At 43.8% G+C, this 26,311-nt stretch overlaps 1 protein-coding gene across 1 annotated transcript; it reads left to right on the top strand.

Moving 5' to 3' along the window:
• The first annotated feature begins 10,662 nt into the window (after positions 1 to 10,662).
• On the top strand, positions 10,663 to 23,994 carry LOC117528714 (ornithine decarboxylase 1-like). The gene is made up of 7 exons (XM_034191352.1): positions 10,663 to 10,764; positions 10,889 to 11,061; positions 11,154 to 11,370; positions 11,482 to 11,565; positions 21,113 to 21,260; positions 21,423 to 21,544; positions 23,743 to 23,994. The coding sequence occupies exons 1-7, from the start codon at positions 10,663 to 10,665 to the stop codon at positions 23,992 to 23,994; spliced, it is 1,098 nt and encodes a 365-aa protein (XP_034047243.1).
• Positions 23,995 to 26,311: the final 2,317 nt, after the last annotated feature.

Raw genomic sequence — 26,311 nt, 5'->3', positions numbered from 1 at the left:
CTCCATTCTTTGTAGGTGGTAAGACTTGCAAAATCGACAGCACCATATACGAGGGCTGTCCATAAAGTATAGGTCCTTTTTATTTTTTTCAAAAACTATATGGATTTCATTCATATGTTTTTACGTCAGTCATGCTTGAACCCTCGTGCGCATGCGGGAGTTTTTCCATGCCTGTCGGTGACGTCATTCGCCTGTGAGCACTCCTTGTGGGAGGAGTCGTCCAGCCCCTCGTCGGAATTCCTTTGTCTGAGAAGTTGCTGAGAGACTGGCGCTTTGTTTGATCAAATTTTTTTCTAAACCTGTGAGACACATCGAAGTGGACACGGTTCGAAAAATTAAGCTGGTTTTCAGTGAAAATTTTAACGGCTGATGAGAGATTTTGAGGCGATACTGTCGCTTTAAGGACTTGTCATGGTGCGAGACGTCGCTCAGCGCTCTCAGGCGGCGTCATCAGCCTGTTTCAAGCTGAAAACCTCCACATTTCAGGCTCTATTGATCCAGGACGTCGTGAGAGAACAGAGAAGTTTCAGAAGTCGTCGGTTTCAGCATTTTATCTGGATATTCCACTGTTAAAGGAGATTTTTTTAATGAAAGACATGCGGACGGGTCCGCGCGTCGGGACGCAGCCGGCGCGGTGCGGCGGCACAGGAAAAACACCTCCGTGTTGATAACCATTTGTAAAATCCAGGCGGCTTTTGATGGCTTTCAGTGGAGTGAGTATATGAGAAATTGTTTAACAGCTGGACATGTTCCAACTTGTCCTTAAGGCTTCCAACAGAGGTGTTTTTCCTGTGGCGGAGCGTCGCGGCGGCTGCGAGCCGACGCGCGGACCCGTCCGCACGTCTTTCATTAAAAAAATCTCCTTTAACAGTGGAATATCCAGATAAAATGCTGAAACCGACTTCTACTGAAACTTCTGTTCTCCCACGACGTCCTGGATCAATAGAGCCTGAAATGTGGAAGTTTTCAGCTTGAAACAGGCTGATGACGCCGCCTGAGAGCGTTGCGCGACGTCTCGCACCGTGGGAAGTCCTTAAAGCGACAGTATCACCTCAAAATCTCTCATCAGCCGTTAAAATTTTCACTGAAAACCAGCTTAAATTTTTCGAACCATGTCCACTTCGATGTGTCTCACAGGTTTAGAAAAAATTTTGATCAAACAAAGCGCCAGTCTCTCAGCAACTTCTCAGACAAAGGAATTCCTACGAGGGGCTGGACGACTCCTCCCACAAGGAGTGCTCACAGGCGAATGACGTCACCGACAGGCGTGGAAAAACTCATGCATGCGCACGAGGGTTCAAGCATGTCTGATGTAAAAACATATGAATGAAATCCATATAGTTTTTGAAAAAAATAAAAAGGACCTATACTTTATGGACAGACCTCGTATATACAAAAATCATCTGTATTTTTCCTTTCAGCAGTCTGAACTCTAAGATCTTCTAAACATCAAAATTATTTACTGCATTTGGATGTTGTTACGATTTAAAGCCAGGAGCCGATATAGGAAGATCCCCAATATGCAGACATCTGAGACTCAAAGGTGCATTCAAAAAGGAAGGGATTTATTTACAAATGGTTAAGTTAAACTCGGGAACAGGTGAGTGTCACAACAAAATCCAGACTAACCCAACACAGGGTGAGGGATTCCAAAGAGAGCAGTTATACAGATAAGTGTCTTCCAAAAGCAGATTTAACTCCACTCTGGGAGAGGGATTCTAAAAACCGCTGGTGTGGGGATGGTTTCAACAAAATACAATCTACTCGAAAGACAGGGTAAGGGAAAAGGCCAACAGCAAAAGGTGTGTCACAAAAAGGGGATAAACATTCACAAACCCAAGGAAATAAATACTCACAAAACTAACCATAAAAAAACAGAAAAATTCACAACCAAGAAGTCAGTAATTACATACCACTCTGCACAAACAAAACAAGGCAAACAGAGAAGGTTTAAATTAACTGACTAATGACTAACACCTGGGACAAGTTAACAGCTGCAAAAATCAAAGCTGACATGTAATGATTTGACTGAACAGAAGATGGCAGCAGAAACAAGGCATAAAAACAGTAAACAGTGAGTAACTCAAAACTAGAAATTAACAACCTGACACGCTTACTAAAGATACAGACAAATGCCACAACCACAGATAAACAAAGTAAAGCAAAATACGTAATCCACCTAGACCATAAAAACTGAAAGAACCATGAATAACAAAATAACATAAAGCAGAGGCGCACATATGGAAGCAAGGAGGGACATAACACACATGCACTAACGCAGAACAGAGAAGGACGTGACAGACATACAACCCTTGGAAGGAGGGAGTGAAGGAAATAACCAAAAGATTAAACACAAGCTATAAAGACTCACAACCGGGGGAGACAAAGACTGGCTTACACCATATATCCACAGACAACAGAAGAGTGACAGACTGTGAGAACACACCCACATACACACCAACATAGAAACGAGACATGATTGCACACAAGCCAACACACGCACATTAACCACAATGGGGACAACTAAGACAAGACCAAACATCTAATGCACAACACCCGTACGTATGCACACCGGAACAGGGAGGACTGAGACAAAACCCACAGACAACTGACAGCTCAGGGGGTCCGAATACACACAGCGACCAGTACAAATGCAGAACACATAAGGACTCAGACAAGCGACTGGAAAACATACACAAATGACAAACTAATAAAAACCACATACACAGATGACATCACAACAGTTGTCAAATCAGCTGTTTTGAGTGGTATCCGGACATTTGACCAACGCCCATTTGGCCAACAGGCATTTGGCCAAGGGGGGGGGGGCATTTGGCCAACAGACATGTAATTTGTGATGGTGAGGGTGATATAAGAGTGGTTTCTTTTGTTATACAACTTGGTGAGTGTGGCTTCCTTTTTTGCTATATTACATCTGGGTGAGAGTGGCATCTTTTTGTTATACATCTGGGTGAGAGTGGCTTCCTTTTTTGCTATATTACATCTGGGTGAGAGTGGCTTCCTTTTTTGCTATATTACATCTGGGTGAGAGTGGCATCTTTGTGTTATACATCTGGGTGAGAGTGGCTTCCTTTTTTGCTATATTACATCTGGGTGAGAGTGGCATCTTTTTGTTATACATCTGGGTGAGAGTGGCTTCCTTTTTTGCTATATTACATCTGGGTGAGAGTGGCTTCCTTTTTTGCTATATTACATCTGGGTGAGAGTGGCATCTTTTTGTTATACATCTGGGTGAGAGTGGCTTCCTTTTTTGCTATATTACATCTGGGTGAAAGTGCCTTTTCTTGTTATCATACATCTGGGTGAGAATGGCTTTGACATTTAGTGACTTGATCTAATGCAAATTCATATGATTTGAAACTGACATTTTTATCAAATGTGATATTCACAGTATTGTGTGATATTGACAGCATTTTTCAATTTTTATTGTTAACTAACAAATCAGCAGCAGCAAGGGCTGCTCTTGTAATAAAAACATTTATCTTAGGGTATCAAATTTAACAATCAGCTGCACAAGCCCACATTTCCTGGTTAATGTATTACATATCAAAGGACATAGTGAAAGGACAGATATTGTACTTCCTTTTACATGGATAAAATCATCATTATTCTTATCATTATGTGTTCTGTTTGTTGATAATAATAAAAGTCAATCAACAGACAATAAAACGTTGTTATGCAAAGTGTGGTTACCCAAAACATGAATTGAAAGTAGTAAAGAGTATGACATAAAATTGTTGGTTGGCCAAATTGGTGGCCATCATCAATTTAACCCATGACCTACTGACCTAATTTCAAATATGATGTCATATTTGGATTCCTCACTGTTATGTGTCGACGCGAGTTGAGGAGCGGACCTGCGTCTGACTGAACCCAGAACTAAATAACCAGAAAGCGGTTCCAGAAAAACAAAACAATTTTATTTTCCCCTTCTTGTGCAATACTCAGTGTACAACAAAAAGTGCGTTTATCTGGCGGAGTGAAGGACGGCGCGCTCTCCAGCGCCCAAAGGGATCGAATCCCGGCGCTTCTGGACTCACGTTCACCGCCAAACACCCCCCAGGTGGACACGACAAACCGACTCTGTAAAGGATAGAAAAGGTGAGGTAAGTCAGCAGCTACAACTAATATCCTTCAAAGGCACACACTATCAGCAACACATTCAGGTCTGAATTTAAGCTTTATGTAAATGAGCAGCTTCTCACAACAGGTGGAGGATCAGCTGTCCGCACGCCACGGTCGTGAGAAGTGAGCTGCACAACTCTCATCAATAGTCACATATACTGCGTAACAAAATACCAAATTACTGTTAACACTTATTCAGACAATCAATCACCTCTGATGTGTGCTGACAGCATGTGTCCCTCACCCGTCCTCCTTCACAGGCACGATGTGTCAAACCCAGGCGCGGTCCTCAGCGTCTCACAAACGAACATCACAAGGTCGAGTTCCCGGCAATTCTGCTTGAATCATTCAAGGCTTAAATGCAGAACACCATCTCATTATCTGCTTCAGCTGAAAGTCTTTAAGTCTGCACGTGAGCATCATCCACAGGTGCAGCGAGTCATTAGGCCTGCACATGAACATCCTTCACAAGTGCAGCCAATAATGTTGATGAGGGTGAAGGATTCTTCTGCCAGCACCTTCTCCACAGACAAAAACCAGTTTGCATACCACCTGGAGAGCAAAGAAAAGAAAACAACACAAAAACATCCAGCCACCCCCCAACACATAACACCTCACACCTGAAAACCTAGGTATAGACACCAAATTCACAGCCATATCTTGAACAGACCAGGAGATACAGCTATTTTCCGGAAACGTGGTTGGCCCCGTCGGCCATATTGGATTTAAACAGCAATAATGTACTGCTGTGACATCAATCCAACTGGATTATGTTCACCAGCTATTATCATGATAGATTAGTGAAAAAAATATCTGCTTTTCACTTGATAAGGATAAGATTTTAGGTACTTTGGTGGCCATATTGGAATTTTGGCGGCCATATTGAATTTGAGGCAAAATTCAAGATGGCCCCAGGTCTTATTTTAAACAGCATGTCTGAAACTACTAGAATCCACTGAGAAAACCTTGACTGGAAAAAATGGCCGATTTTACCTGGCATGGACCTGTCTATGTACTCCTTGGCCAAATATCCGTTGGCCAAATGTCCCGGATTCGTTTTGGGTGTGTCCTGATTGCTTACACAGACATTTCCAGTTCTGCTGCTTGCCCCCTCCTCTTTGCAAAACATGTTAATTCCTCTCAATATGTGAGAAGTTTCCATGGTAACACTCGGCCCTGCAGCCACACCCGCAGAGGTTGCTACCTGTAATGACAAAAACCAAACTGCCTGTTTGCATGAAGTCTCATCAGCCCAACATACTGTGGGCGCCAGTATGGGCCATCTCTGTGGAAGTAAATCTGTGCCATCAGAGTTTGAATTTGAATTTTTAAGGTTGAATTTTTTTAGCATCAAAACCAGTTTGAAGTTGAATTTCTAAGGTTGAATTTGTTTAGCATCACAATATTCAGCATCAAAAACGTCAGCCTAAACAAATTCAACCTTAAAAAATAGAAAAGCAGGGAATCGTATTGAAGTAATTCTGTGCCATCAGAGTTTGAAATTTAATTTCTAAGGTTGAATTTGTTCAGCATCACAATATTCAGCCTCAAAAAGTTTAACCTAAAAATTCAACCTCAAAACAATAGAAAAGCAGGGAGAAAAAATCAGGCCCTGTCTCAATCATCCAATGTTCAGCAATGTATCACGTCGTCGTCTTCTTCTTTCGATTTGGTCTTGGTGCCACATGACCAGTGGAGCAAAACGTGATTGGTTGAACGTTGAATGATTGAGACAGGGATCGGTTGTCTCTGCTTTTCTATTTTTTGAGGTTGAATTTTTTTTTTAGGATGAAGTTTTGAGGCTGAATATTTTGAGGCTAAACAAATTCAACCTTAGAAATTGTCCATAGTTACAGTCCTTCTCTGGTCCATAAATGGTTCCATCAACTTCAAAACCACATTCTCTGTCTCAGTTCCCTATGAGTCTGATTTTGCAAACACACACTGACATGGGGGTGTGTGCGCTCCACTCACGGGAGGCGTGACTTCCGACAGAAGCACCTGCGGTGATCTGTCATTCTGGACATTCCAGCTACACAACACCTACTGTGTTTGGACAGACATGGACTACCAACTGTGAGGTGCGTGTGTCTGATTGCTGTATTTACGTGGACATAAATAAATACATATATCGCTGTGGTTGTGACAAGCTGCAGCAAGCGAGCACATGCAAGGAGCGGACACTGGCAGCCCCCGAGGTTGAAACAGACCGTCAGATCAGAACATGCAGTGGGCAATCTGACCGTCATGTCACCCACATCGGCTCTGTTCCACATGACACATGTCTGTGTTGTGGCGCGCCGTCCACAAGACATGCGTGTTGGGCAGAACACGCGCGGCCGACTGGATGCACTGGGTCCACTGTTGATATTGCAAGTTTACCACCTACAAAAATTGTACACTTCAACTGTGAGAGACAGTATCTTTAAAAAAAATCACATTGTATGATTTTAAATAATTAATTTTAATATATATAATTTATATATATCCTGCACAGCCCTTCACTTCACTTTCAATGATAGACTGAAACAGCAATCCCTCTGGTGTCACACTTGCTGTTGTTTTGTGATACGTATTGGCAAACAAATGAGTGTGTTTTTCCAGCAGTCTGATGTTAGTGGTGATGCAAAGTACTGAGTGAATAGTGGCAAACAATCCAAACCAGTGACAAAAATAGGGAAAAACTGTCCAAAATTAAAATTAAAATTAATGAAAATTGTGTTAAGGAACCTGAACCTGGAGTAACTCGGAATTAATCAGAACACTAGAACTAACAGGAAAGCACGCAAAGGTAACAGGTAATCTCAGGATACTCACAAACAAAAGCAGGAACTAAAGTGAATCAACTGGCAACTAATTAGGGAACAGATGAAGGATGTAATAACAGGGGTAATGATCAGGGCCATTTGAGTAGTTTCTGTTATCATTATGATTTCAAAAGACTAAACACAGTTGTTTGACAGTAAATGGCTTCACCCAAGCACTAAGCATGAGTGGGGGAAAATGTGTTATCATTCATATTCTCTGAACAATGGCCAAAAAACAAAAATTCTGCAGGGGTATGTAAACTTTTGAACACAACTATAATTCCCTAAAAGTAGGTGGTTACATATGACAAGGACTGACACAAAGATTTTCACTTATTAAACACAAAAATACAGCATAACACATAATATAATGCAACTATGGCAACTCAAAAGGTACATTACTCCAAGTATATTAACCCTTTATCTACGGCGATGGCGCTCACGCCATATTTTCTATATCCGTGTTTTTTTTTTTTAACGTAACTCCGCCATAGTTTGTCCAATCCGAATGATTCAAAGTGCATTGTTAAGCTAACACCAAGGGCTTTCCAATGATATATGCTGTATTACGGTAAACGTAAGCCTGTGACATCATAACGCAGAGGAAAAACACGGAAGTTTCACACTAGTGCGCCGCTGATTCTCATTACCATAAGTTCTCATGTAAGCCCTCAATCTGAAAAATTTCAACACTGACAGCAAGCCAAGAACCCGTGCTTTCCAACAGTATGCTATATGTTGCATATATTATGGTAAAGTGCGTTCGGTGACTTTTGAAACGTGGAAAGAGTATGAAAAAGAGCGCAAAAGTGACAGAAAAGTACAGAGACAGACAGCAAACATAGATGTAGTAATTTTTGAGGAAAAGGCAGGGTGTTAGTGTCATTTGTGAAGGTGTGTGTGCGTGTTTGTGTGGGTGTGATGGCTCCATCAGCCACAAGCCACTGCCTGGTGCCAACAAGCAGAAACCCACCTTGCCAGCGATCCACAAAGGAGCGGCATTCTTGCAAGGTGTGCAAGAGGTCAACCTGCTGGATGTGCAAACTTTGTAAAATTGGCCTCTGTCTTCAGCCAGACAGAAACTGTTACAAACAATACCACACTGACAATGGACTGATGTAGTTTAGATCTAATTTTGATTCTTGGTTATATATTTGTATATAGTTTGACACTTTATTGTTTTATTCATATTGTATAATTTTACACAAAATGAGTGATCAATGAGTGATTTATTACACATTTTAATAATACAGATAATAATTGATATATTTATATATAGTTTTGCACTTTGTTGTTATTCATATTGTTTGGTTCTGCACTTTAAAATTGGTTACTTTTTGCATATTTTCGCCTTGCAAAATGTTTACTTTTGCACTGTTTCTGCACTGTTTCTGAGTTCTAGACACACAAAATGAATTATTTTGATTGTAAACACTTACAGCTTCCTGTTAAAAATGTGAAAACCAAACTTCGTTTACATAACTAGTAATACTGTGAGAAATCTTGGAGTCATTTTTGATCAGGATATGTCATTCAATGCACATATTAAACAAATATGTAGGACTGCTTTTTTGCATTTGCGCAATATCTCTAAAATTAGAAAGGTCTTGTCTCAGAGTGATGCTGAAAAACTAATTCATGCACTTATTTCCTCTAGGCTGGACTATTGTAATTCATTATTATCAGGTTGTCCTAACAGTTCCCTGAAAAGCCTTCAGTGAATTCAAAATGCTGCAGCTAGAGTACTGACAGGGACTAGAAGGAGAGAGCATATTTCACCCATATTGGCCTCTCTTCATTGGCTTCCTGTTAATTCTAGAATAGAATTTAAAATTCTTCTTCTTACTTATAAGGTTTTGAATCATCAGGTCCCATCTTATCTTAGGGACCTCATAGTACCATATCACCCCAATAGAGCGCTTCGCTCTCAGACTGCAGGCTTACTTGTAGTTCCTAGGGTTTTTAAGAGTAGAATTGGAGGCAGAGCCTTCAACTTTCAGTCTCCTCTCCTGTGGAACCAGCTCCCAATTCGGATCAGGGAGACAGACACCCTCTCTACTTTTAAGATTAGGCTTAAAACTTTCCTTTTTGCTAAAGCTTATAGTTAGGGCTGGATCAGGTGACCCTGAACCATCCCTTAGTTATGCTGCTTTAGACTTAGACTGCTGGGGGGTTCCCATGATGCACTGAGTGTTTCTTTCTCTTTTTGCTCTGTATGCACCACTCTGCATTTAATCATTAGTGATTGATCTCTGCTCTCTTCCACAGCATGTCTTTTTCCTGGTTCTCTCCCTCAGCCCCATCCAGTCCCAGCAGAAGACTGCCCCTCGCTGAGCCTGGTTCTGCTGGAGGTTTCTTCCTGTTAAAAGGGAGTTTTTCCTTCCCACTGTCGCCAAGTGCTTGCACACAGTGGGTCGTTTTGGGGTTTTTCCGTAATTATTGTATGGCTTTGCCTTACAATATAAAGCGCCTTGGGGCAACTGTTTGTTGTGATTTGGCGCTATATAAATAAAATTGATTTGATTTGATAACAATAATTTTTCACTAAAAAACTGAAAAAAAAATCAAGTTCGTTTTTGTGTTTTTTCTCATTTTAAATGCTAAAACTTACAAATAATGTGTACAAATAGTTAATCAGGTGTAATATCATTGAAATTCAGGTACTCTTGGAAAAGGGTACCAAAGCACACAAACATAGAACATTATTTCTTAATTTTATTGCTATAATAAAAAATTATAACCAATCATCCATTTATAGCCTCAGTAGGTAAAGGGTTAATAAGGATAACAGAAAATAAGCCCCTTCAACTTCTCCTTTGTTTCTAATTGGGATCGCCACAGCAGATCAGCGTTGTGGAGTTGTATCCTTCTGATACAACTCCACATTACATGAACACACACTGCAAACCAGTGCACTTAACCACTGGGCTTCGACCCCGATCTTGATAAAGACAACAGTGTTGCACCATAATAATGTAAATTCTAAGGATAAGTATCAAAATATCTTCAATGTCCCTTATCAGTAGTCTTCCTGGCAACAAGGAAACTCGACCCTGGGATGAAGCCCTAGTTAAGAATTCTTCCATAGTTAGGGTTAGGGGTAGAAGTAGGGTTAGACCCAGGCCCAGTTCACACTTGGGGCCAAGTTCACACCGGCCGACTCCTCCTGTATCCAACTTCCCGACTGTGGTTATTGTGTCTTACTAAATATATCTGTCATTATTATGCTTCTTTTGTCTAAACATGTCACTCTTTATCTCTTCCAGTGACATCAGAACCTACAAATCATTAGCCATGTCTGTTTCTTTCCAAGACAAATGGGACTTGCATGTCTTAGACAACGGAGCAACCATCTCTGATTTCATAGACAGAAAAATAACAGAGATCAAGTCAGAGGTTGGTATCACGTTCACCGTGGTGGTATTTGTAACTTCTCCATTTCTGTTCAATGTCACTCGATTATGAGACTTTCTTTGAGGTGTAGATGAAAAAGTTGAACATCCAGGAAATGTACAAATATTTCCCAGGCTTAGTAAGCAAGTAGAGAATGATTATAGACTGTCATACCATTGGGATTAAACAAACGGCACTAAATGGACATACACCCTGATGTCTATATTTATGAAATTTACTCTAGGGGATAGAAGTACCCTTCCTTGTGGGGAATCTTGACACTGTATTGGGGAATCACCACCGCTGGCTTCACAACATGCCTCGGGTCAGACCTTTCTATGCTGTGAAGTGCAACCCCAACCCGACCATTATCAGGATGCTGAGTGGTCTTGGTACAGGGTTTGATTGTTCCACTAAGGTAAGAATATATTTATCTCAGTCATTGTCTTTCTTCAAGTGTCTGGTCCCCTCTGTGCTCTACCTTTTGGAGTATGTCGACACTACTTAATGAATTCAAACACTTTTTTTTTGTTTGAATACAGAATGAGATACAGCTGGTCTTGTCCCTTGGAGGGACACCTGATGACATCATCTATGCGCATACAATAAAGCCACAGTTCCACATCAAATATGCCAAAACTTGTGGAGTTGAGAAGATGACATTTGACAGTGAGGAGGAACTCTTAAAAATTTCTCAAATTTATGCCACAGCAAAGTAAGTCAATAAAGTGTGTTGGTGTTTTTGTTTGTTTGCTTTGTTTTTGTTTTTGTTTTTTTATAACATGCCTGTTTTGATTGGTGTGCCAGATTGGTGCTACGAATTGCTGTTGATGACTCCAAATCGCTGTCGAGACTCAGCTCAAAGTTTGGGGCCAAAATGTCAACAGTTGGCAAACTGCTGGAGCGCGCTCGAGAGCTGGGCTTAGAGGTCATTGGGGTCAGTTTCCATGCAGGCTGCGTATGCACTGATCGCATGATTTACAAGAAAGCCATAGCAGATGCACGATGTGTCTTTGACATGGCAGTAAGTTCTTCATTACAAAATTTACATTTGCATATTTTAGAGTATATCCTCTGGTTAATTTTCAACCTTTTCTCAATAAAATCTCTTGTTGTGATGATTGGTCTCTTACAGAATTCAGTGGGCTTCCAGATGAGTCTCTTGGACATTGGTGGAGGTTTTACTGGAAGGGATGACATTGATGTAAATTTTGAACAGGTAAAGAGTTTGACTTTGCTAATCAGAATGATACACTTCAGTTCCAGCTCAGCAAACCTTCAAGTTGGTGCAAAGAAGACAGTTCTGGATAATCTCATGTCACAGAGCATGCACACTCCTGCTAACTCATCACTCACTCATTTTCAACCGCTTGTCCAGGATCAGGTCATGGGGGCAAAAGCTCCAGCAGGGGACCCCAAACTTCCTTTTCATGGGCCACATTTGTCTGGGGAATCCCAAGGCAGTCCCAGGCCAGTGTGGCGATATAATCGCTCCACCTAGTCCTGAGTCTTCCCCAGGGTCTCCTCCCATAGGATGTGCCTGGAACACCTCCCTAGTGAGGCACCCAGGGGGCATCCTCACTAGATACCTGAACCACCTCAACTGGCTCCTTTCACTGCAAAGGAGCAGTGGCTCAACTCTGAGTTTCTCACCCTATCTCTAAGGGAGACACCAGCCACCCTCCTAAGGAAGCCCATTTCAGCCACCTGTACCCGCGATCTAGTTCTTTCGGTCATGACTCAACCCTCATGACCTATAGGAATGAAGATTGACCAGTAGATCGAGAGCTTCGCCTTTTGGCTCAGCTCCCTTTTCGTCACAACAGTACAGTAGAGCGAATGCAATACCACCCCTGCTGCACTGATTCTCAAGCCAATGTCACGCTCCATTGTCCCCTCACTTGTGAACAACACCCAGAGGTACTTGAACTCCTTCACTTAGGGCAAGACTGCATTCCCTATCCAGAGTAGGCAATCCATCGGTTTCCTACTGAGAATCATGGCTTCAGATTTAGAGGTGCTGATCCTCATCCCAGCCGCTTCACATTTGGCTGCGAACCGATCCAGTGAGTGTTGGAGGTCACAGGCCAATGAAGCCAACAGGACCACATCATCTGCAAAAAGCAGCGATGAGACCCTGAGCCAACCAAACTGGAAACACTCCTCCCACCAACTACGCCTCGATATCCTGTCCATAAATATCACAAACAGGATTGGTGACAAGGCGCAGCTTGGTGGAGGCCAACCCCCACCAGAAACGAGTCTGACTTACTGCCAAACACAGCTCTCGCTTTGTGAGTGCAGAGATTGGATGGCCCTGAGAAGGGACCCCCTCACTCCATACTCTCGCAGCACCTCCTACAGTATCTCCCGGGGTAAACGATCATACAGCTTCTCCAAGTTCACAAAACACATGTAGACTGGATGGGCATACTCCCAGGCCCCCTCCAAGATTCTTGTGAGAGTGAAGAGCTGGTTGGTTGTTCCACGATCAGGATGGAACCTGCATTGTCCTCTTCAATCAGAAGTTCGACTGTCGACTGAACCCTCCTTTTCAGTACACTGGAGTAGACTTTACCAGTGAAGCTGAGTAGTGTGATGCCCCTGTAATTGGCACACACTCTCTGGTCCTGCCAACTCAGAAATGCAAAATCATTAATAGGCTGAAAACTGTCATCATGTCTGGGAGCATGCACACGACTCACTGCATCCACCACAGGACAGAACCATTTTGGGTTCTGGATGGCAACCACCCAGGCAGACAACCAATCCATCCACATCTCTCAAAATGAACCATCTATCTGCTGCAGCCAAGTCAAATGTGACTGTCTCCTTTGTTTTCTCAAGCCACTAGACTCCTCAACACTGAGGCACCTACCAATCATGCAAAATGATATAAACCACATATCCAATTGATACTTCTTGTCTGAGTCTCCCAACATAACTATCCATTTCATTCAAAGGCAGTCCAGCAGTACCCAAGGACTCTCTGAAGAGACCTCGTATCTCAGACATTCAGTCATTGCTTGAGGTCATTGGTTCATGTCCCAGTTTCATTACAGTAAGCTCCATAAAGACTTGAACCTTCCTTCTTTCACAAAGATACTGGCATCACCTAACACCTCTGTCCAGCATCATCAGGGCTCCACAATCTCTTCCCAGGCGTGTCTACCTCATTTCACATGTCTTTGGATTAAGGACTTTCTGTCAGATAGCTCACAGAGGCTCCCACATATCCACAGCTCTCACATATTCAGCATCAGTTCCCCCCAAAGCTGCATGCTGAGCCTGCTCTCTTCACCCTCTACACATCTGACTGCACCCCTATCCACACCAGCAACACGTCCATTAAGTATTTGGATGACACCACAGTGGTAGGCTGTATCACTGGAGGAGAATGTTCCACCTACCGGGAGGAAGTGGAACAGCTGACAGTGTGGTGTAGAGAAAATAACCTGCTCCTGAACACATCCAACACCAAGGAGCTAATCATAGACTTCAGGAGAAAGAAAACAGATATTCAGTCCGTTATAATGGGGGAGCTGTGTGAAAGTGTCAGTGACTTCTGCTGTTGTTGACTGAACATCCCCCCCAAAAAATTGGTCCGCCCTGCCTTAACTGCGCATGCGTCATTTCGGACCAGAGCAGCACGTCTGAGTCTGACTGTCTACACCCAAAGTGATCAAAGTGAATAATGTGTTTATTAACCATCAGATGGCAAAGTAAAAACTCGTAAATTATTCTAAAGTCAGTTTTAAGAAAATGAGGCGATAATCGGTGAGTCGCTACTGACGCTATGAAATGACGTAGGCACAGCAGCAGCTCATCTGACTCAGACGTGCTGCTGTGGCGCTCTCATCGGTGCCCCATCTTTTACTATGAAATAATGCTGAATTTATGTGGAAATGATTGTGGAATTATCCACTTCCTGAGAATCCTCACGAAAATAGCAGAAACCACAGATTGCTGGTGTCTTTTTACCACTCTACCATGAAGAGCATCTTCACATACTGTCTCTGTACATGGTTTGTCAGCTGCATGGGGGCAAACAGGAAAGCGCTCCAGAGGGTTACCAAAATGGCAGAGAAGATCACCGGGTGCCCTCTACCCACATGGAAGGACCTTCATGCCTCTTACTGTCTCAGGAGAGCCAACACCATCCTAAGAGCCCCTTCACACATAGTACTAATAAGTACAAATCAGGGCGAATCAAGGCGGAACAGCTCATATGAGCTAACCACAAAAACATTGAGCCGACGGGCAGGCATGAATAATGCCACTGTGACGGTTTTGTGCACGTGGGAACACAGTGCACTCACTTGGGTGATGTGACATTCAGATCGGCCGCTGCGTGTTATGATCTGATGGTCCGTTTCACCTGGGGTAGCCTGTCAATGTGCGCAGCGTGCAGTCACTCGCTTCAGCCCATTGCAATAGCAATATATGTTTTTATGTATGTCCATTGTCCACGTGAGGACAGCAAGCAGACACACGCACATCACAGTGGGCAGTTGTTAGTTCATGTCCGTCCGAACACGGTATGTGTTCTTCAGCCGTGACGTTAAGAACCAGAGATCTACACAGCCACTCCCCTGGGCAGCCACACCCCTGTCAGTTCAGCGCACATACCAACATGTCACTGTGTCTGTTTGCAAAGCCACACTCATGGGGCACTTAAGCCCCTTTCACACCGGGCCTGCTTCCAGTTGCATCATGCGGCATCATGACAACGCAGGAATGTCTGCATGAGGTGCGCACAACGGGGGCAGAGAGGAGGTGAGAACGCAGAGGAGAACCTGCAGACAGACTCAGCTGCAGCCAGTCTGTGTCCCCTCTGATTTCTCTTCTAGTTTGTAAGTCTTGTGCTAAGCTACAGGTCTGCGCTCTGAGTTCTGTCATAGTTTATCTTCTCTGACCGTGAGCTGCATCCACGTGCAGTATAAAAACAATCCTGCATGAGTCACACTTTGGGAACAATGGAACACAGCAGGATTCAGAAATTGGCGTCGGGTAACATTGTATTGTAAGGGTGTGGCTTCCAGTCACGTTGAGTGCTGTTGCTTTGCCCTGACTTGCGTTGAAACTACTTCCTTTCTGTATCGAGCACAGTCTGCCAAAAAATTAGACACGTTAATTTTTGGTGTCTGATTTTGCTTCGTCCTTTGCGTCCCTCATGGTGTTCTGGCATTGAGCTACATTGGCACAGGCAGTGGCTGGAGGAGCCCCTTCTCCAGCTGGTGTGTAGCCTTGCCCCTGGCGCCGATGGTACATGCCCGGATGTAGTCCCTGGTGTCGGCTTCGACTGACACCCACCAGAACCGCTGCCGGACCACTGCCACAGTTCTTCGCACCCCTGGATGGCAGGAGAGCTTGGAACCATGACAGAAGTCCAATACGGCAGTCCGAGCATCTGGTGGGACGTACAGCCTGTTGGGAGGACCACCTCCGGGATCTGGATGTCGCGTCAGGTCCTCCCTGACCACTCCCTCTACGTCCCACGTGAGGGCTGCGACGATAGTGGATTCCGGTATGATGGTGTCCGGTGGGTCCAACAGCCTTGCTCCAACTTCCTCTTCATGCACCCGGGACAGGGCATCAGACCGGATGTTCTTGGTCCCGGGGCGATAGGTGATCTTAAAGTTGAAGTGTCCGAAAAACAGTGACCAGTGGTCTTGTCTGGGGTTCAGATGCTTAACAGTCTGGATGTATTCCAGGTTCCGATGGTCAGTGAGAACCACAAATGGGACCACAGCTCCCTCCAACAGATGTCTCCACTCCTTGAGGGCGTCTTTCACCGCCAGGAGTTCCCGATTACCTACGTCATAGTTCCATTCAGCGGGGGTCAACCTGCGGGAGAAGTAAGCACAAGGGTGGAGAACACTATCGGACTCCCTGCTCTGGGACAGCATGGCTCCTATCTCTGAGTCAGAGGCATCCACTTCAACACTTAACTGGTGGTTAGGATCAGGCTGCACCAGAACTGGTACAGTCGAAAACCGGTGTTTCAACTCCCTAAACGCAGCTTCGCACTGATCCGACCAGGTGAAGGGGACTTTTGTGGAGGTCAGGGCTGTAAGGGGACCGACTACCTGACTATAGTCCTTAATGAACCTCCTGTAAAAATTGGCGAACCCTAGGAACTGTTGCAGCTTCCTACGATTTACCGGTTGGGGCCAATCTCTCACCGCCGCTACCTTAGCTGGATCGGGTGCAACGGAGTTGGAGGAGATGATAAACCCCAGGAAGGACAAAGAAGTGCGGTGGAATTCACACTTCTCGGCCTTCACAAACAGCCGGTTCTCCAATAACCGCTGCAGGACCTAACGGACATGCTTAACATGAGTCTCAGAGTCCGGGGAGAAGATGAGGATGTTGTCTAGATATACGAAGACGAATTGGTGCAGGAAATCATGCAGAACGTCGTTAACCAAAGCTTGGAACGTTGCGGGGGTGTTGGTGAGGCCGAACGGCATGACCAGGTACTCAAAGTGACCTAAGGGGGTGTTAAATGCCGTCTTCCACTCATCTCCCTTCCGTATCTGAACCAGATGATAAGCATTTCTAAGATCCAGTTTTGAGAATATTTTGGCTCCATGCAGGGGCGTGAACACTGAATCTAAGAGCGGTAACGGATATCGGTTGCGAACCGTGATCTCGTTCAGCCCTCTATAATCAATGCATGGACGGAGACCGCCGTTCTTCTTGCCCACAAAAAAGAAACCTGCACCTAACGGGGATGAAGAATTTTGGATTAGCCCGGCAGCTAATGAGTCCTGGATGTAGGTCTCCATTGATTCGCGTTCAGGACGTGAGAGGTTGCACAGTCTGCTGGACGGGTACTCAGTGCCTGAAACCAAATCAATGGCACAATCATACGGTCGATGCGGGGGCAGGGTGAGTGCCAGATCCTTGCTGAAGACGTCAGCAAGGTCGTGATACTCAGCCGGCACCTTCGCAAAATTGGGGGGGACTCTGACCTCCTCTTTAACTTCATCGCCGGGTGGCACCGAGGATCTTAAACACTCCCGGTGGCAGGTTTCGCTCCATTGAGCCACAACCCCAGATGGCCAGTCAATCCGGGGATTGTGCTTAACCATCCATGGAAATCCCAAAATAATCCTGGAGGTAGAAGGTGTTACAAAGAACACAATCACCTCCCTGTGATTTCCAGAGACAACCAAAGTTAAAGGCTGTGTCTGGTGTGTGATTTCTGGTAGTAGGGTGCCATCTAGTGCCCGCACCTTCAATGGTGAAGGAACGGCCACCAGAGGGAGCCCTACCTCCTTAGCCCACCTACTGTCCAGTAGGTTCCCTTCCGACCCCGTGTCGATCAGTGCTGGAGCGATAAGGGTTAAATCCCCACAGAGGATTGTGACTGGGAGTCGTGCACATTTGCGTGGGACACCCGTATGGTTAGTATGATTCACTCTTAGCCCAGTCTCTAAGGTTGAGCCTTGTTGTTTAACCGCCTGGGGCCCCTTATTCTGCGCATGCTCATTCGAGCCGCAGTAAACTCACTCTCCACGTGCCAGTCTCCTTTGTTTTTCCTTTTTCATCACTTTTGCCCTGCTTGTTTCGATAGCAACGTCAGCAGGGGGAGCTGGTATAACGCGGAGAGCCCTGGCTTTGGAGCGGGGAGAGGACGGCACTAACTCGGATCTGGATGGGAGAGGGACAGCACGCACCCGGCCACGCCCCTTCATCTTGCTCCTGCTTAAATTCCTCTAACCGATTGTCTAAGCGAATAACCAGATCAATAAGCTCATCTAAATCCCACGGCTGATCCTTAGCCCTAGGTTGTATCCACGTGGCGTCATCATGACGCCGCACAACGCAACTCGAAGCAGGCCCAGTATGAAAGGGGCTTTAGACAAATTTCACATCCAGCTTGATAGTGACTGTCTGCAGATTGTTGTCGTGCTAATAGCGTGAATGGCCACACATTTTATAAGGGCCATGTGAGCGGTGTTAGATATGCGTGCGTGTCACCTGGAATTTGGCCAGCACCTGCCGTGAGTGGGTTCGATGGGCTCTCACAGCGCACACTCTGTCTTTCAGCTCCTGGTGTGCGCAAATAGTTCTAGCAACAGGTGTACGAAGCGTTGGCGGCAGCTACGATTTTACACATATTGCATATGATTCCTGCTTCATGCGCACTTTGTGCGCAGTTCGACCACATTCGTACTATGTGTGAAGGGGCCCTAAAGGACTCATCCCACCTGGGCCACCCTCTGTTTGAGCTGCTGTCATCAGGCAGACGGTACAGGGCTCTCTCTCTCTCTCTCTCTCTCTCTCTCTCTCTCTCTCTTTATATATATATATATATATGTATATATATATATATGCAATCTCTTTTTTGCTGCTGCATTCTTATAATTTTTTTTTTCTTTTTAATTTGTGCTCTGGACATACCTTTTTCCTTCATCCATCCATCCATCCATTTTCTTCCGCTTTATCCGGAGTCGGGTCGCGGGGGCAGCAGCTCAAGCAAAGCCGCCCAGACCTCCCGATCCACACACACCTCCCCCAGCTTCTCTGGGGGAACCCCAAAGTGTTCCCAAGCCAGCCGAGAGATGTAGTCCCTTCAGCGTGTCCTGGGTCTTCCCCGGGGCCTCCTCCCAGTGGGACGTGCACGGAACACCTCTCCAGCGAGGCGTCCAGGGGGCATCCGGAAAAGATGCCCAACTCAACTGACTCCTTTCGATGTGGAGGAGCAGCGGCTCGACTCTGAGCTCATCCCGAGTGACCGAGCTCCTCACCCTATCTCTAAGGGAGCCCCCAGCCACCCTGCGGAGGAAACTCAACTCGGCAGCTTGTACTCGCAATCTCGTTCTTTCGGTCATGAGCCAAATCTCATGACCATAGGTGAGGATCGGAACATAGATCGATCGGTAAATCGAGAGCTTTGCCCCCCTACTCAGTTCTCAGTTCACCACGACGGTCCGATACAGCGACCGCATCACTGCAGATGCTGCACCGATCCGTCTATCGATCTCACGCTCTATCCGTCCCTCACTTGTGAACAAGACCCCGAGATACTTAAACTCCTCCACTTGAGGCAAGGACACTCCACCGACCTGAAGAGGGCAAAGCACTTTTTTCCGGTCGAGAACCATGGCCTCAGATTTGGAGGTGCTGATTTTCATCCCGGACGCTTCACACTCGCTGCAAACCGCCCCAGTGCACGCTGAAGGTCCTGATTTGACGAAGTCAACAGAACCACATCGTCCGCAAACAGCAGAGACGAGATTCTGTGGTTCCCAAACCAGACCCCCTCTACACCCTGGCTGCGCCTAGAAATTCTGTCCATAAAAATAATGAACAGAACTGGTGACAAAGGGCAGCCCTGGTGGAGGCCAACGTGCACTGGCAACAGGTTTGACTTACTACCGGCAATGCAAACCAAGCTCCTGCTGCGGTTGTACAGGGACCAGATAGCCCTTAGCAAAGGACCCCGTACTCCCGGAGCACTCCCCGAGGGACATGGTCGAACACCTTCTCCAGATCCACAAAACACATGTGGACTGGTTGGACGAACTCCCATGAGCCCTCGAGCACCCGATGGAGCGTGTAGAGCTGGTCCAGTGTGCCGCGACATTCATTCAGTTAAATTTTATTTTTCTTTCTTCTCCAGACTTTTTAAGTCTGCGTGTGGTTTACTCAGGTTTACATTTGCAGTGAATGGCTTGCACCGTAATTTTTGTTGCACTGGTTATAATGACAAATAAAGCTGTTGGGAAAGTGAAGTACACGGACCCACGCCAGGGGGCGTAAATGAACGGCCAATAGGAAGTCAAATAAAAGACAATTTATTATGCAAATGTGAAAACAAAACCAAATATGCTTCAGTCAATCAGTAATCAAAAAGGTGATGCATGGGCAGGCCCAAGGGTAGGAGACTCCTATCCAGAGGAGAGCCGGAAACCACGAAGTTCCACTGCCAACGGAGACCTGCAACACACCAGAGCCGCCAAGTCCTGATTCCCCCAGGTGGCCACCGCTCGTGGCTGTCAGACCTGGTACTGCTGGCAGGAACAAAAACAGGTTAAGGGTGGGTGTGTGAACACACAGCAAACAGTCAGCAACTCACAGTAATCCTCTTGTAGGAATAAATCCAAATACTCCCAGAGTGCAGAGGAAAACTGGAGGACGTGCAGTGTCAATTGTTATACTTAGTAAGTCAGAAGTGAGGAGTGGAGACGCCAACTCCTCCAACTTCCACAAACTCGGCTACAAGCTGCAAGTATAAGTCACAACTGCAAAGACTTCAGTTACAATGAATGTGCGTACGGCACAAAACGGCTGAGTTGGTTTACCTGCGTGGTAAGCTGATAACTCGGCAGAGTTATGGTGTCCTTCCCAGGCTTTTATGAATGGTAGTGATGAGTGATGACAATCAGCTGACAGCCAACGAGCACACCTGGTGACGTCAGAGAGGCCAACTGTCCGTGCGCCCTCCAAGGGCCAATAAGTGCCAGTGTTGCTGGGCGCCATCTGGTGGTGGGCCAGCAGTACCTCCTCTTCAGCGGCCCACACAACAAAAGTATCTGTATCTGTTAATGCCAAAGACCGAGGATCAAGATAATAAATATCACTTCGGCAAGTGAATGACCCCACAAGTTCAACAGTTTTGCCAAGTTTTTTGACAGATGTGCTACTTTAAATTTAGTTGTCATTCATATTAATAAACAGAAAATCAGTTTTGGAAATAGTGTTGATTCAATATTAGAGTGCATGCTTTTAATCAAACTGTCTGACTGTCTTAGGTTTCAGAATTCATTAATGCAGCACTGGATGAATATTTCCCATCTGACAGCGGAGTGCAGATTATTGCTGAACCAGGACGGTACTACGTGGATACAACCTTCACGTTGGCGGTGACCATCACTGGCAGAAAAGTTGTCACAGATGAAGGTGCTGAACACACCAGTGATGCTTTGATCTTTTTTGTTTTTAATCTCTAACTCCACTGAAGAGACAAAAACCAGCTGCATAAACATCAGTAAATGGCTGTTTAGAGAATTGGCTTTCAAACCAGTGGAACATAAGGGTGACAGTATTTTCACTTTTTTCCAGAGAGTGGAGACGCCAAACCTGAACAACAGATGGTGTACTTCATTAATGATGGCATTCATGGGACTGGGAGCTACCTTATATTTGACCCCGCATGTGGCAAACATTCACCGTACCCTCACAGGGTAATTAGTAATGTCCACTACAGTTCAGTGATCTGATCAAAGAAAATAATGGCCACAGTTTATTTTCAGTGAGTGTTTACAATTTTTGTGTATGGCCCATTAAAATGTTTTAAAATGGGACTTAGAATTATTAGTAATATGCTGTTGGTTGCAGCCTTGCAGGACATGCAGTCTGAAAGAGATTGAAGACTGCAAGGTGCTTACAGGGAAGAGTGTACAACCACAAATCAAAGAAATTGGGGACAGTATGTAAAATTATCCCATCCCACCCCATGCCCCCCAGATTGGTGCTACCATGGGGAAAAATATCCCATCCCTGTGTTTTTTCATGACAGCATGCTTTGTCTGTCACAAAAAAAAATTGAAGTGTTTTCAGGCTGTCAGGACCGTTTTTAAGGGTTTAGTGACAATGTGAATCAGTTAGGGTTTAGTGGCAGTGTGAATCAGTCTGACTCTTGAACAGTGTGCCAGTGCACTCTGAATGCAGCCTGTGGCAGTGGTGGGCAGAAAAAGAGAGTTACTGATCCATGTGACATTCTTTGGGCTGTGAATAAAAGTTTGTCTACAATAGGCAATGAAACAAGAGGTGTTTCAGGAAGTAGTTGAATAAAGTCTCTACGGCATTTCATTGCTGATCTGTTCATAGAAAAATTATGAAAAACAAAGTTGAATGCACCCACATGCCCGTTGATTCCAGAGGGTGAAATGTAGGAATGGATGTATATTAACAAATTACTTGAAGTTGACCAGAAATAACATGAAATATGTTGGGTTTATACTGTCTACAATTCAATAAAAGTTAAAGTAAATCTAAGAATCACTGCTTTTTTCCATACAGTCCAACTTTTTTTCTGATTTGGGGTTGTGATAGACAACCTCAGATGGCGGGTGGTAGAATGAGTTTGGAGATTAAGTAGAGTAACAGAATGAGAGATGAATCAAGGATCAGAAGGTGGAAGCAGAAAGAAGAAAACTATTGTGTGAAATAATTAATGCATGTCAGGATATCCCAACAGAGAACAGATTACAGCGACATTTAGGAGGCTTAGGAAGGAGAAAATAACCAATGGGCTAAACTCACAGACAAAGCTAGATAGCTGGGGCAGCATGTTAGCAATAAAAGGTACAAGTGGAAATATGCTGCCAAGGAAAGAGACTTTAAAAAAAAGACTGGTGACGTACTCTGAGGAACTGATAAATAATGAAAATGAGAGGGACAGAAGGTTGGATGATATAGAGAGAGTGAATTAGAAATTGCTGCGGATAAGTGAGGATTAAGTGAAGATTGTTCTGAAGAGTGGAAAGGTGGTTGGTTCACATGGCATACCAGGGAAGGAAGGTATGGGTACCTTTTGGAGAGATTGTAGTGGAGTTCATAACCAGATTGTTGAATAAAATCATAGAAAGTAAGGCAATGTCTGTGGAGCAGAGGAGAGGTGTACTGGTCCAATTTATATGATAAGAATGAGGATGATGTGTCGGAACTCCAGAAGCATAAAGTTGACCAGCCACAGCATGAAGTTATGGGAAAGAGGAGTGGAAACTAGGACGAGAAGAGATGGTGACGATCTATGACAGGCAAAATGGTTTAATGGTGAGACAGAGCACTATGATGCAATGTTTGCTTTGAGTGCTCATGGAGGAGACCTGGAAGGACCTGGGTGGAGGAGGCCAACAAACAGTCAGGCAGACATAAACTTGACCCAAATGATTGATGTTGGCAACTTGCCCTTGATGGCCAATTCCCCTCACCCACCCATATGTACGGTTTTGACCCAGTGAGCCTAACTTTTCCTAAAACAAACACTTTTATGCAGTTCTGGGGTTGACTGTCATCCACATATCATGTTTTGTGGAAATCAGACAAAGAACCTGAGAAGAGTAAGGGAACAACAGATAAACCAAAAGTTTGACATTTGACTCCAATGACCTTGACCTTGAAAGAAAGCCCTTCAAGGTAATTCTGGGGTCAGCCTACATGCACAAAGTAAGTTAGGTGGAAATTGCCCCATCCACCTTGGAGGAGCAGAAGAACAAACTCAGAACTCATATTATGGCATGACAAAGACAAATGGATATGATGCTTTAAATTTTGACCAAACAATAAAGTGACTGTTTTTTTGGTTAATCACAAAACTGGGATAAAGGCAAATAATTGCAACCAGCATGAGTTTTTTCTTTCTCTCTGCTGTATACAGTCTCTGCAGCGCAATGGGCAGACCTACAAGTCTGTTATTTGGGGTCCAACGTGCAGCGGCTTTGACAAACTATTCGACAACTGCTGGCTTCCTGAAGTACAAGTGGGCGACTGGCTTCTGGTCGACAACATGGGTGCTTACACAATTAGTCTTGCCACTGAATTCAATGGGTTTGAAAAGGCAGATGTTTGCACTGTTGTGACCACCAAGACATGGCAAACCCTGAAGCTCATGTTCACAGCTGCAGCATGAATCATTGACAAATGGATGTGTGGAGAGAAATTAAACAATTTTGATTTTTTTAAGATCTTTTATTGGTGATTCAGTCTGTACTGTTTTGCATGTTATTTTATATAGTTTCACTGCTTTAGAAATAAAATGGGATTTTTTTCTTCATTGTATAATTATGGGGACAATCATTTGAATTTCAGGGGCATAGCGAGGGTTTTCAAAAGGTACTGCTGGATAATTATTAATGATTCTAATAAATCATAGGGATTATATTTTTCCTCTCTCTCTCTCCACAGTAAGTTTATGTTAAAACATTCTGACCTGCTTATCATGTAACCTCAATAGTTGACATTCTTTCTATCTGACTTGATGTACAACACTGTTCCTATGAACTAAAAGTGCCTTAAGAGTTGGCTGATGAAATCACAGGTTAATAAATTCTCTGCTTTTACAGGCATACAAATATCCATACAACAAATCAGATCATAGTACTCAATACTGTTGTTTTGTTTTGTTTTGTTTTTCATTATTATTAAACCAAATTACATCCTGCATACATATTCTGTGAAAGTCTGGAAATCTTTGAATTTTAGTCTCAGCTATACGTTCAGACACATTTTTTTCTTTCTTCTTTATACTTACACTGCAAACTGTTTTCTTTTTTAATCAATCACTCCTTTTTGAATGTATCCTTGACAAATGGTTTGGTGGGCATTTTAATATATTTTAATATCAAGTTTTAAATAAATCCTATACCTCTAAGCTTCTGTTGTTCTTTATCATGCAGATATTTTCTCTGCAATTTAACACTGACCATGATTATTTTGCTTAGAACACGAGTTTTGTGGCACACCTCTGAGAATTAAAAACTATTTACTTTTGAAGATTTTTTCCACACTAAATCCAAATTTGCTTGTTGGGGGTTGTGAATTCCTAGGTTTTTCGAAAAAATGCAATTAAAATAAACTAAGGAGCTGGCAGACGTTATCCCATAAGGCACTGTGCTACCAGTGTAATAATGACATAATAATGTAATGTAATAATGCCCTTATTAGCCAGTGAAAGAATGCAGCTTGCACACGTGATCACCCCAAGAAAACAAAAAACAGACTGTTGTTTACAGATTTCAATTATCATTCCATTAAATTTTTTGGAACAGTTCCCCCAACATTAGATGATGCTGACTACATCAGAAAGGCAAAATCAGAAGTTCCTCCTCAAGATATCTACAGTACACACACACACACCGAACTACCCCGGCTGAGTGAGTATACAAAGTAAAAATGCACATAATCGAAAATACATGACCCAGCCCTCAAGTCAGGTAAGACCTGCAAATCAATGAAAATATTAAAGAAAATGTTGCCATTTATGATAGAACTTGTCAGTATTACCTCAATGTGTATTTGTTTTTTGTTTTGTTTTGTTTGTTTTTTTTTTTTTGTTTTTTTTTTGTTTGAGTTTGACTAAAAACACAATATCCTGTAGCTCCTGTGAAATAAAGGGAGGGTTGGGGGACTTCCACAGCAGAAGAACACATCTTCTGGCCAGTAGAGATGAAAAACTAATTATTTCTTTTTGTAAAGAAGTGAACTGATCTGGGGACCCAAAAATGGCAATTAAAGGACAAAGCTGTAAGTCAACTGCCTGCATAGAAAAAAGAGTGCAAAAATAACTTGACCAAAAATTTTGTAATCGGGGGCTGAGGAAAAAGGTCAACTGGCAGCGTGTGTTCAATCATCTACACATTTATCCTCTACCTCCAGGTAGATTTCACACAGTCTTAACTTTGATACATGGACTCTATGAATGACTTTTAACTGTATGAGTGTGAGGGGAGCACAAGACGAAACTGTACTTAGCTCACTAACAACTCTATCCCACCATTCATCACTGAGCCAAAGTCCCAGCTCCCCCTCCCAAGCAGCCCTTAATTTGGAGTTTGATTGATCACAGAGATCCAATATGCGATTATAGATTTCTGAAACATCCCCTCTTTGATGTCTCTCAAAAGAAAACAAGCTCTCCCATGATTGTACAGTGCATCAGGAAAGTGTTCACAGCACTTTACTTTTTCCACATTTTGTTATGTTACAGCATTATTCCAAAATGGATTAAATTCATTTTTCCCCTTAAAATTCTACTCACAACACCCCATAATGACAACATGTTTTTTTTTTTGTTGTTTTTTTTTGCAAATTTATTAAAAATTAAAACCTAAGGCATCACATGTACATAAGTACGTACACCGTTCACTCAATATTTTGTTGATGCACCTTTGGCAGCAAATATAATTATGAAAGGTGATTTCCACTCTCTTCTGACTTGGCAGATGCTG

The sequence above is a fragment of the Thalassophryne amazonica genome, chromosome 16, assembly GCF_902500255.1.
Source record: "Thalassophryne amazonica chromosome 16, fThaAma1.1, whole genome shotgun sequence".
NCBI lineage: Eukaryota > Metazoa > Chordata > Actinopteri > Batrachoidiformes > Batrachoididae > Thalassophryne > Thalassophryne amazonica.
This window is presented reverse-complemented; position numbering and strand designations above follow the sequence as displayed.